This window comes from Siniperca chuatsi, linkage group LG2 (assembly GCF_020085105.1).
Source record: "Siniperca chuatsi isolate FFG_IHB_CAS linkage group LG2, ASM2008510v1, whole genome shotgun sequence".
Lineage (NCBI taxonomy): Eukaryota > Metazoa > Chordata > Actinopteri > Centrarchiformes > Sinipercidae > Siniperca > Siniperca chuatsi.
In genome coordinates this window covers 19289741-19302526 of record NC_058043.1, presented here as the reverse complement: position 1 = coordinate 19302526, position 12786 = coordinate 19289741, and the positions used below count along the sequence as shown (strand labels likewise).

Here is a 12786-nt window from a genome sequence, read left to right as displayed (position 1 = left end):
AGGTGTCAAGATGCGCACAGCACAGCAGAATCAAGGTTCTAATTACTGCTCTGTACCAGTAATTAGAGCCTTGATTCCATGTCGTGCATGTGATCATTAGTTTGTGTTTTATAATAGCATATTTGTAAAGATTTGTTCTCCCATTTAGATTTTTTGTTGATCAGTAAAAAACAGTTACATCCACTCTGATTATAAAACAATAAAACATGAAAAGGTCTATGGGGCGAATGCTTTTAATGGTCACTGTAAATCCCAAATAGCCTGATCCCATTGCTGGCATGGGTTTGTATATTATTATATTGGGTTGTTAGATAAAGATAAAGAAGATAAAAACATCTCCACTAGAGGGCACAGGTTCACACTTCCTCACTTGGCCCACTGCAGATCACCTGTGCTTAAACAATCAAATTGAAACTTCCCATCCTAAAGTGGAAGGGGCGGCAGGTTCAAAGAATCTTGTTATTATCAATAGCCACATAACAGGCTTTTACAGATTTCCACTTTGGTGAAATCCTCACTGGCAATCTCAAGGGTTGATACTTTACTCTAAAAACTCAAGAGGACTTCAAGGGGCTGATGAAGTGAGTAACACAAACTGTACGAAGTGTGAACAAACAATAATTAATAATTAATAGACTTAATATAATCTATCTGTAATATTTTGTTCATTACTTTTTTTAGTACTTTTAATCAGTAGCATTTACTAGGCCTGTGGATGATAAAAGTACAGGGAGCAGTTCAACAAAAAGAAAGAGGAGCGGGCAAAGGGAGATAGACAAAACCGAAAAGAGCTGTGCCATGTGCTTTAATCAGTGAGTCAATGAAGAGTTAATGAAATTAAGCAAAAAAAATGTTGTTTTGTAAAAAAAATCCCCAGCAATCAAATCATTCTAATTCACTTATTCGCATATAAAGAATAGGGTCCAGGTTTATATCTGTTTGCAATGATTACTAATGCCAGTGCCTAAGAGGATGTAAATTTGGACCCAGGCCGATTTCCTTGCAATGCAATTCTGATAATATGATCTACAATCCAACATATAGGCACTTTGGGACACACTGCTTGATGAGAACCCTGATGTCTCTTTAAAAGTGTTATAGTTGACAGGAAATGGAAACGGAAAAAAGCTGGGATTGGAAATGACTGAATAAGAATTTAGATTTTAGAAAAAAAATAGAGGGACAGAAAGTAGAGTTGGGGTGCACAAGATAGACCAAAACCAAAAATTTTAAGTGGTGTACAACAGCTGCAGTGGAAAAAAAGCTGCTTGTGAATGGAGCAGCTCTAAAATAGACTACATCACAGAAATACCTTCAGTTTTTACCTCATAGCAGAGCGTAAATGTTTTCTGTAAAAACAATCACCTGTGTTAATTGTGAGTTAATTGTGAGCTGTGTGTTTTGGTGATATAATTATCATCTTTATTTGTATTGCACTTGCAACAAGTGCTTTAAACAGAAGACAGTCAGGTTATGTCAGGTCCAAGAATAATCACACAGAAAGGCTACTGAGGAACTAAGCCTCTCTTCTTGATGACATGTTCCATTGAAGCCTTTTCAGTGGTGTCCAGATTGATCTTGTACTTGGCCAGGATTTTCAGGATGGGCCTCAGCTTTAGCCACCACTGTGTCTTTGGAAGACGGTGTCTGTGTAGGACAACATTTGTCAGTGCAAAGAGGAAAGTGAAAACAACAAGAACAAAATTCTCAAAGCCTAGGTAGTCAAATAGTTTATGTAAGATATTTTAATTAAAGCTGGTTTAAGTCATTTCCAACCACTAGGGGGCAAAGTAAACTCACAACAAGGGGCTTTAAGCTTTATAGATAACATGTTAGCAAACAACTGCCTATGTACACATGTGGTACAACCACAGCAACATCAGCATATTACTGGACTCCTGCTCCTCACTAGCTGTCAACTCTAAGTACAATATTTACTGATATTTTAACCCTGTTTTGACCCACTAACTCTGTCTGTGCAATGTGAGTGAATACAAAACAATGCAGAAGAGAATAAGTGACAAGAAAATAGATTGACAAGATAGAAATGAAGTCTTACTCAAAGTCGGTGTCTTCTTTAAGTTCTGCCAGAGGCTGGAAGACCAAAGATCTCTTCCTCATGCCAAGCACACAGGCTGAATCTGGAGAGTTGGCAAAGATACGACCTGGGGGTTTTGAGGCACACACATTAGCACAGGTAGCACAGGAGGTTATCGCACCATAATTGTATGCAGCATGTCCTCACCATGTCTGTAGCATTCCTTCAGCTTGTCAGTCAACCATAACACAGACTTCATCCCCATCTTGGTGCCAAAATTCCTGTCGAAGGGACTTGGTGTTCCACCCTGATAACAAAGGATAGGTTTTCTTATGTTTATGAAATTGAATCGGGTGGCAAATATAATGAGTCTGTGCACAACAAAGAGAAGATCTGCATCTAGTGGCCCACCTGCTGCATGTGTCCAAGTACATTCTTCCTGCAGTCAAACACACCCTTGCCCTCCTCTGTGTACAGGTTGAAGATAAAGTCTGTGGTGTAGTTGGCATTGCTTTTCTCATTTCTGAAACAAAAGTAGAATATTGGGTGAGATATGAAGCCACAGTGAGCTGCAAAGTGTGAAGTTGATTCTACTCAACGAATTGAATCGCTAATTTCCACAAACCTCAGAATCAGTCCTCTCTTCACTGTGGTCTTCATCTTCTCCACCAGATGTTCCACATTTACCTACAAGCAAATCAACTATAAGACCACTGAGTTCTAAAAATATCCATCCATCCTTCACTGATACATGTCATCACTTAGCTTTCTCTCTTTTGTACATTCATACAGACAGACCTCTAGGTCATGAATGTTGAAAGGCTCCTCATAAATGTAAGCTGCGTCAGCTCCAGATGCCAAGCCAGCCATGGTTGCCAGGTAGCCGCAGTATCCTCCCATAGTCTCAACAATGAACACTCTTCTCTTGGTGCCAGCAGCAGATTGTTTGATCCTGTCGCATGTCTGAAAAGGTGAAAAAGAAAGAGAGAGAGAAAGAATATAGTGAGTATGATATAGTTTTTGGATTGTCTGGTGTTTGTTTTGTGTTCTATAAGAATTTTACCATGGTTATAGTGTTAAGTGCAGTATCAGTGCCAACACTGAAGTCAGATCCAGGAACATTGTTGGAGACAGTAGCAGGAACAACAACAAGGGGAATACAAAGTTCCTCATACTTCTCTCTAGCCTGCACCATCTCCAGACCCCCAACAAATGCCTAGTGAAGACAGGAAGGAAGGAGGAAATCAGTAAAATGAGTGACTTTCACTATCATTTACATGCTGGATTTTAGTGTAAGGGCTGTGCTCAGGTACGCTCACCTCAAAGCCTCCAATAATGACTATAGCATGAATATTGAACTTAGTGATGCTCAGACTGATCTCCTCCATGAACTCATGTGGCAGGGATCTTTATAAAAGGGGAAAACACAGAATCATAGTAGACTACACCGCCTCAATGTTAAGTTAAAAGGATAAAATGTACACTTAAAAACACTGAAGCATGCATTGTTGCTGTACCAATCGACAGAGTGGTTTGTTGAAATATCTCACCTCTTTGTGCCCAGCAAGGAGCCCCCCTTTCCAGTCCATCCTGCCACTCCAGACCAACCAATAGGCTCAATCTGTGCAGGGACAGAGTGCGTGCTCCATCATGCTCCTTCATATGTGTAGGCTATTCATTAACATGGTAAAGCTGATTAACTGGCATGACAGTAAAAGGCTTCTTGTTTGTTTATGCGTGTGTAACTAGAATTTACCATTCCATGAGCCAAGCCATCAAAGCCATCGTGCACTGCCAGCATCTGGTGGCCCTGGAGGAGCCCGATCCTGACAGCTGAACGAACTGCAGCGTTCATTCCAGCACACGGAGCTCCAACATTCAATATGGCAATGTTGATGTTACTCTGGCACAGGCACATTCACAGAGACGTTTGTCAGAATAAATGTATTTATTGACTGTAAGACAGTTAATGTACATTAAGACTGTAGTTCCCAACCTTTGTATCTGGGGGGTGCACATGAGCCAGCATTTTGTAAGTGTTCCAGTTGTTCTCAAAGCTCCTATTGTGAAAAAAAATTAGCAGAAATGTACAGACATTTGAAACTCAACACAATACTTGGGAATTTCAAATGGGTAACACAAAAGTGCATGCCTCACTTTCCCCTGAGCTTCACCGCATCTTCAAACCTCCCTTCAGCCATGGCTGTGGTGACATCTTTGGTCTGATGTGACAGAAGATGAAAAGACAAAAAGGAAACTTGACAGATGAATCAGAATATTATGCAAAATATCAAACATATAGCTTGTTGGCGCTCATCTAGGTCATTAGGAGAGCTAAAAAAACCTCTCGCTGCTGAAGTCATGGTCATTCTTTTGTTCATTCGATTTGTTTTGCAGTTGGAAGAAATTTGACTCACCACTTGCACACACTCCATGAGAGGCAGCCTGACAGCCATGTTTCCAGACAAGCTGACCACACATGCAGGAGTGTCTGGTGTGGCCTCCAGCAGAGCCATCACAGCTTCCACACCCATCCTGCTGGCCTGAATCATGACAATCAAAAAGCAGACCCTAAGAGGAGCAGTTACACTTGTGTTTATTAACATTGATTAAGATTAATTGGTGAATATTTAAAAAGGTTTATATATGGGGCAGTGGTCATATTACCAGGATTCTGTCAAAGGCAGAAGGAGTTCCTCCTCTCTGTACATGGCCCAAGATGGTGGTGCGAGTATCAAAGCCTAGCTTTTTTGATATCAGCTGGACAGAGAGATTATGATTTCATGAGCAGCCTGTCTTAGATGAAAAGCCGATATGTACTGGTACTGGAGTTCTGCCATTACAGACCTGTTTGACGAGGTCACATGTAATAGGTTTACTGTTGCGGTCCATCGCTCCCTCTGCAACAATTATAATGTTCAAACGAGAGCCACGGCATCTTTGCTGAAAGTGACAGAGAAAACCATTAAGATAAACAAGCAGATTCAAATTATTCATTGAAGACGTTGCAGGACAAGGCATTTACATCTGTCAGTCTTCTGTAGAGATGCTCCTCCCATCCTTCGTCTGGGGGCATCTCTGGGATGAACACCCAGTCAGCACCACAGGCCAGAGCTGTCACCAAAGCCAGGTAACTGTAGGTATACAGTCATAAGCAAGGGTTCAAGTGTCTTTTGCAAAACTGTGTTGATAAGTGATAACTTTTTAAAGTAAGTATGTTGATGCTTCATATCATAAAATTGACTTTTGTCATAAAATGAATTCTCAGTACGATGGAAAAGCCTCTGAAAAGACATTTAGACAACAAGACAATAACATAGTAAATATTTCATCAAACAAACTGCATCATATCATGATTTGCATCATATTAGAGGTGGATATCACCTTGCCAAAACAGAAGGCCAGTTAATCCAATAAGCTGCCAAACCCACTGTTGCACCCCTCAGCATAAACTGTAAAAACTTTGGTCCCTTCACGTTTCCTCTTTGGTTGATGATACCAAAACTAAAACCTCCAAAACTAATTACATTTTCATCAGCCTCAGGGGTACTTTGTGGTAAGTGCCAATTAGCCAATGTTAGCATGCTAACATGCCAAACTAAGATGGTGAACATGGTAATCATTATACCTATCAGCATGATAGCGTTGTCATTGTGAGCATGTTAGCATTCTGATATTAGCATTTAGCTCATAAGGCCTTACAGCCTTTTACTTGAGATTTCAGTGTAGTACAACCGCCCAGTTACAGTACCATATTTTGTGTCTCCACATAGATAAATGGACCCCCATACCACTCTTGCTCACAACACACACACACACACACACACACACACACACACACACACACAGGCTGTACTCACCCACAGTGCCTGCCCATTACCTCCAGGATGAAGGTCCTCTGGTGACTGCAGAACGACACATTTCATGTCAAGCATCTTTAAATGACATGGCAGGTCTGTCCATCAAATAAATGTATGAATGGTTACATGCATACCTCTGTGCTGTGGTGGTGATAGCATCCACTATCTCTATGATACGATGCAGTGCAGAGTCCGTGCCGATGGTCATGTCAGTGCCACAGAAGTCATTGTCAATGGAGCCCACCATGCCAACAATATTGAGATGGGAGGAACCCTTGGCCTCATTTGATGTGATCTTACCTGAGCACAGATTAAAATTAAAAAAACACACTCAGATACTGTTAATTTATATAAGGTTTATATTAGAAACAGGCCTTTATTTCTAAGTTCCCCAGTTAAAGCAAACTCAAAACCTCCGGCATGTTTACCTTTTCTTTTGACACATTCAGTATAATGTCCATTTCCACAGCCCTAATTCCATCAGTACAGCAAGAGAAACTCAGAGCAGCAGAGTGGTGAGTATGACCCAACTGATGGAATTAGTGTTGTGGAAATGTACACTATACAAAATTTTACTAAATATTTAACTACCAATCAGCCTTTATTTGTTTGTGCTGGCCTCAGCTATTATCTGAGACTTTGAATCCTTGCTTTTATATGAGAATTTACAGTACATCATGTCACAGTAAATTACCAACATGCCTAAACCAACAGCAACTTGTACCATAGAAGGTATAGAAGGGCAGATGTGTGATAGAGACATTTCATTTGATGTTGTGTTGCTTAGAACAGTGCATTTTGGGCTCATGCCTCTCACCAGCTTTGACTAGGTCTGCCAGGAGCTCGCTCCACTCTGTTCTGAACTGGTTGGCACCCGTCAGACTGCCATCACCTCCAATCACACACAGGTTGGTGATGCCCAGCTTGACTAAGTTGCAGGCGGCCTTGGTCCGTCCCTCCTTGGTACGGAAGTCTTGACAGCGGGCACTACCAATCACAGTCCCACCCTGATGTCAGGCAAGGAGGAAGGGTTTCAGTACCAAAGAGAAATCACAAGGAGACAGATAAGGAGAAGGGGGAGGATTTCCTGAAACCTAAGCGCTCATGTCTAAGGTCCATTAAGGCTTGCTATTTAATGAACCTTGGCATTTAAATGACCATTTGACCTACAGAACTGCACTGTAGAGGCTAAAGCGTTGCTAGAGTTACACAGATCATCCATCCCACTTACTGTGATGATCACAAGTTAAAAACAGAGTGGAAATAATAAACGTGCAATTAAATATGCTTTTGCATCCTCGTGCTTGTTCTCACCAGCTGTAGCATCATTGACACACTCTCCCAAGTTGCAGGGCGGATATGATCTCCTCCATCCACCAGACCCTGGTAACCCTGTCAACAAACAGAAACACAGCACATTGTTACCTTCAGGAGGAGTCATTGCAGGGAAGAAGCTTCAGACTTAATGATAGAGGCATTTTTTAACTTTTAAATAGCATGGGCAGCTATTTTAGTCCAACAAGTGTTTTGTTTATTATATTGAGATTTGATGATTATTTATAGGTAAGGTTGGTCTTGTGTGTTAGGCCATGGAATAGTGCTGAAAAAATTAGTTGATCAAAAGCAAATCTTGTAATCGCTCATTTCTCAAGCAAAAATGGCAACCATTCGCTGGTTCCAGCTTCTTAGTTGTGAGTGTTTGTTGCTTTTCTGTTTATATTATTGTTAATTGAATTACCTTTGCAAATTGAAGATAGCTTGAGCTCTGGGGACTTAATGGTGGGCATTGTTCCCAAACGGTTTATATTTATTTTGACATTGTACAGATTAAACAATTAATTGATTAATCAAAAGAAAACATGAAAAAGCAGTATTTACCTCATGGACAAAATACACCTTGGCTCCAGTGTAAAGTCCCACTCGCACTGTGGCCCTCACAGCTGCATTCATACCTGTAGGCACAGTGTGTGTGTGCATTAGCCAGTTAATATTGTTACTGTGTTTTAGTAGTTTGTGTTCATATTTCTTCAATTGTATATATATTTATAAATGTGTGTAAAGATAATATATAAAATTATTATAAAAGTTTTAAATGAGCAACTTTTACTTGGGTGGATTTTGGGAAACAAGTTAGCATGGAATATTTTGATAGTCCTTCCAAACCTCCAATTTGCTTGATGCTATGGTGCATGGATGTTGCACAACTCATACTTTGAATAATATTAGCATTTCTTTTTTCAGTCTTTACAGTAACCTGCTGCTGCAGCAGCTGAACACCACACAGGTGCAACAACAACACAAGCTTAAGATAAAGACATGTGATAAAACAATACTATAATACCATAATACTATAATACCAGTTTATTTAACAGTTATTTCATTGTTGATAACTGTGAAATTGTCAGTGATCGTGGCAAGCTTGTACTGCAGGAAAGGCAACTGGGCCTCTGCCTGCACGCTCAACACTCAGCAGGTTGCTTAAAGGACAAGATGTGGATAGATTAGCTTTAAGAGTGCCAAGAGCATCTCCACTTACAGTGTAAAGGAGGAGGGGAGAGAAAGGGAGAGAAGGACGGCCCTTTCACTCCACCTCACCGCTTTACAAACACATGACAGAAAGGTCATGCCTCTAAAATTAGCCCTCATAACAGATACAGTGTTTTAGAGAGAGAGAAGGAAGGAACAGAGGAAGAAACTGGGACATATCTATCTTGGATGTCAGGATGACTAAAAAGGTAAGGTTGTAATGAGGATTATGTATTTCAGAGAGTGAAAAAGAAGAAGAGTGAGAGTTAGCAAGCTGTGCAGTTTTGCATTTACACACTTGTCCTAAAGTTCAGAGAGGCAGAAAAACAGACAGATGGATAGCTCACTGTCTCACACGCTCACACCACGTGGTTGTGTGGGGTCACTGACACACATCCCAAAGGTCACAGTGGAGATAATCCTCATCAAGTTAAAGGTCAGGGGAGTGTCTGCCTCACTCTGTGGTCCTAGCAGCTTTACGAGAAGGAATTGATGCTGCCCTTTTTACATAAGTTAGCTCTATGAGATAGATAGCTATGATGGCTCTGTTGCAATAGAGAAGTCATTAAAGTTATTATCAGTAATAAAAAAGATTATGAGTAGTTAAATTTGATATAAAAGGGAGCTGCAATCATGATTGAATATGACAGTAAAGAAGGGGTTACACTTCTTTGTTTTTCAAAAAGCAGTGTTGTTTCTAGTGCTATTGCTACCTAATACTTAAAACAGGGTTTAAACTGTTAATAACGTCAAAAAGCAAACGATACACCTATACTATGGAGATCTATGTAGTCTACAGTAATTGTCTAAGACAACCAATGACTATTCAAGACGCATCAAAATTTGGATAGATTTATAGGTTTCTGACTCACTTTACGTCTCAAATACTTCTTTATTTGTCATTAATTCCTGCTGTTGCATTACTAAGTAGTGACTTCCCACACATCGGATCAACCACCTGCTGAGGCAAACAAACAACAGACATGCCCTGTCTTGGCACTCCACACTCTCATACCATCCTGGAAACCCTCCACTTACCCTGGGCATCGCCTCCCGAGGTCAGCACGGCGATTGCCCGACCCTTTCCCATCTTGGTGGGGTCAGTGAGAGCCGGTTGGGCCATGGTCCTGGAGCTGAAGCTGGCTGAGGGAAAGAAGCCTTGAGTGTGAAAATCCCGGCCACCCTGCTGTACTGTGTGGAGTACAAGGAGTCTCTCACCTCTAATTTAGCCTGCCTGTTATGGAAAGTAATAGCAGTTGCAAAAGTGCACGGCTTAACTATCCTCTTGGCAGACATTGAGGCCCACATAGTTGTACAAACGCATTTAGATGCACACACACACATACACACACACACATACACAGTGCCTATTAAAAGTATTCAACCCCCCTCATCTTCCACCGCTTTTGTAATTTTTCATATTTTACTGTTTTACAATATTGAATCACAGCAGATATAATTAGGCTTTTTTCACACTTATCTTCTTTAATATCAATGTGATTCCTCACAAACAAAATATGTGGAATTGATCTAAATTAAATTAAAATATGATACACTAAATAATAGATTGTATCAGCTTTGCTCATGTGGATCGTTTCTTCCCATTTCAAGATGCATGGGACTGTGAGTGAACAGCAGTTTTCAAGTCCTGTCACAGATTCTGGATTGGATTTAAATGTGGACACTGAACATATTGTTTTTCAATTAAATTTTTTAAAGATTTTACAATGATAGATATTAAGTGCCATTGAAATGTTGTATATTTCCTCTGACTGACCTTTTTGGTAACCTTATCTCAGGTTTGTTTGAAATGTTTCTTTGTCTTCATTATGCAGTCTTTGCCAGAAATAAGTAGCTGTTAGCCGTTGAACCTTTTAGATGCAGTTGTTAAAACACTTGTCATCACACTTGATTGCACACAGGTGACCTCCATTCAGGGACACCAAATGGTGGTGGTGTGTGTGTGTGTGTGTACTGTACGTGTGTGTATGTGTCGGGACCCTTGTCTCCATTCTATGTTTTAAAAACAACAGATCACACCAGTTTTTTTTACGTGTCATAGTGAAGGGGGCGAATGCTTATGCAATTCATTGTATGTGTTATACCTGCACTTAATTTAGTTTTATTTTTAACATGAAAGTATGTTTTTTGTTCGGCAAAAAATTCTATTAACATCCACTGTGATTCAGTGTTGCAGCATCATCATATCCATATTTACTGTATATTACTATATCTGCAGGGACAAATCAAGTCTGTACAGCAGCAAATATAAATGGGCTTTTTGGCACCATTATTAATTACATTATGATAAGGGTAGGTAACGATGGTATGGTGATCTCTCAAACTGAGTTTTAGGTCTTCATTTAGTCTTTAATTGCAGTCTAGCTTACCGGCATCCCCTGCTGGATCACAGCTCGAGTACGTCTTGCTTTCACATTCAGATGATGAGAGGTCATCGCCACCTGAGGAGGAAGAACCATAACACATTACCCAGAATGTGAACCAGCCTCAACTTTACTGTGTTTATGACTGCACTGTACAGTTGATTCATCAGTACACGGCATGTTAGTTTACTCCCACTGGCCTTATCATGTCTTTCACTATGAGCTGCAGCTGGGAGGAGGAATGCATACTGGAGAAACAGCACATATATATATTTTGCTTCCTTTATTAAAAAAACCCAAAACAAATAGTCTCCTGTGCATTCAGCATATCAGATTTGTCCAGTTCAATAAAGATTGATGTAATTCTCGCAAGCAGATGAAATTGGTTGCACATAAACAAGACCTCTGGGTATTACAAATGGCTCCCACTTACAAAGCCAATAATTAACACAACAATTTGTACTTGTTTGTAATTTCTTTGTGTGAATAATTTCTGTATGGAGGAAAAATCTACAGCCAAAGCCCCCATGACACAACTGTCAGTTACATTCCCATTTCAATTGACTCCTCTTCCACAAGCAGACACATTATATCTTGTTAGTCTGCTATTCATGTCTAGAATTATGAATCAGATGAGTAATTGGATACAGCACAGTTCTACCTCTTCCTAGATGTGGGTACGGGCTTGTGTGTATGTCTGGAGGGTTTTGTGACTATTAAGCTATTTGTTCACTCACTGCCAATGAAGCTGATTTCATTTAAATACCAACAATCCAGAAATAATGACTTTCATTTCTCTTTCTATATAATGTAATGTTAAAATGAACCAAGTATATCACCATATATTAAATGAGAAATACAACAAAAGGCATGTGAACCATAAAGCACAATGTGGAAGATTATCAGTTATTGATAGCAATGCCTGTATAAGCTGATAAAAGATGAAAAACAAAAGAATCAATGTGACAACAGTGAGAATGGGAGGCTCGTCTTTTGCAAGCAGCTTGCTGGAGTCGTCTTTAAATAGATACAGAATGTCTGTAGGCAGACACAGTACTGCTATCTATAAAACACACAGGAACCACTCCCCCTTTTTGCTGCCATTACTGTGAAACTGCACAGTCATTCCTATAACTGAACATGTCAAAACATGTCATGCTTGTGTATTTATGACCTGGTAAATATATATAACAATTTACCAAATAAAATGTCAAAAGTTTCCACAAGTGACGCTCAGGCAAAGGCAATTTCTGGACTAGGCCTCTATTACAGTAACACTCAAATACAATATGTGCACAGACTGAAATGACAGAAAAGGCCCGTCGCAAACACACAAAGACACAGATATCCACAGACCGTATGCATACCTTGACCTTTCTTTCTGAGCCAGAACAGCAGACAGGCCAGCAGTGTGACAAAGAGGAGCCACTGGGCTGAGAGGACGCCTGGGTACCACATCCTCGCAGGACCTCCTCTAGGGAAACCATTATGCATCTGATCTGTATTAATAGCTTTGATATCACTACTTCATTGTGGAGTAATGACCTTCATCGCTAAAGCTTGGCGGGTAATCAGATACAATCCACCACTGTTGGTAATAATCAGGCAGTACTGCTGGTGGATGTTCAAACATCTACTAGTTGTGCATGAATCAACACAATACACTTTGGTGTAATATTACAGTATAACAAGGGGCGTGCTGACAAAAGAACAGGAACATCTTTAAATATAGAAGATTTTGGTTTAATGTGGCACATTTTACAAAAACAAACCTGCACCTTGTCCTCAATTATATATCACCAGTATTATTATTACTATGGGAGTAGTAGAATCAGAAGTAGTTACATATCTAACACTATTTTATTTTACATTATTTTACTTACATCACTATATAACAATAATATATTACTGCTATATTGCTATTATTGTGTTATATTATATCATAGTTAAATATTGTTACTGTTTAGTGTGTGTGCAC

The 12786-nt window shown here is 39.9% G+C and overlaps 1 protein-coding gene across 1 annotated transcript; it reads right to left on the bottom strand.

Annotated features, from left to right (window-relative positions):
- Positions 1 to 789: 789 nt before the first annotated feature.
- On the bottom strand, positions 790 to 12281 carry pfkmb (phosphofructokinase, muscle b). Its single transcript, XM_044177756.1, has 24 exons — positions 12176 to 12281; positions 10815 to 10886; positions 9463 to 9567; positions 7777 to 7850; positions 7213 to 7290; positions 6716 to 6905; positions 6033 to 6198; positions 5899 to 5943; positions 5064 to 5172; positions 4886 to 4981; positions 4706 to 4798; positions 4456 to 4581; positions 4196 to 4260; positions 4035 to 4098; positions 3795 to 3941; positions 3589 to 3659; positions 3358 to 3445; positions 3102 to 3254; positions 2837 to 3001; positions 2664 to 2725; positions 2450 to 2561; positions 2246 to 2345; positions 2060 to 2165; positions 790 to 1647 (listed from the first exon to the last, which is right to left on the bottom strand). Exons 1-24 carry the CDS (start codon positions 12264 to 12266, stop codon positions 1506 to 1508), a joined length of 2520 nt encoding a protein of 839 aa, XP_044033691.1. The 5' UTR covers positions 12267 to 12281; the 3' UTR covers positions 790 to 1505.
- Positions 12282 to 12786: the final 505 nt, after the last annotated feature.

Bases quoted from the DNA above. Each gene is read 5' to 3' on its own strand.
- pfkmb (XM_044177756.1), bottom strand. From the start codon at position 12,266: ATGTGGTACCCAGGCGTCCTCTCAGCCCAGTGGCTCCTCTTTGTCACA. The intron at 10,887-12,175 runs GTATGCATACGG...CTTCCTCCTCAG, and splicing joins GCTCAGAAAGAAAGGTCAAG to GTGGCGATGACCTCTCATCA. The intron at 1,648-2,059 runs GTAAGACTTCAT...TGTCCTACACAG, and splicing joins AAAGAAGACACCGACTTTGA to ACACCGTCTTCCAAAGACAC.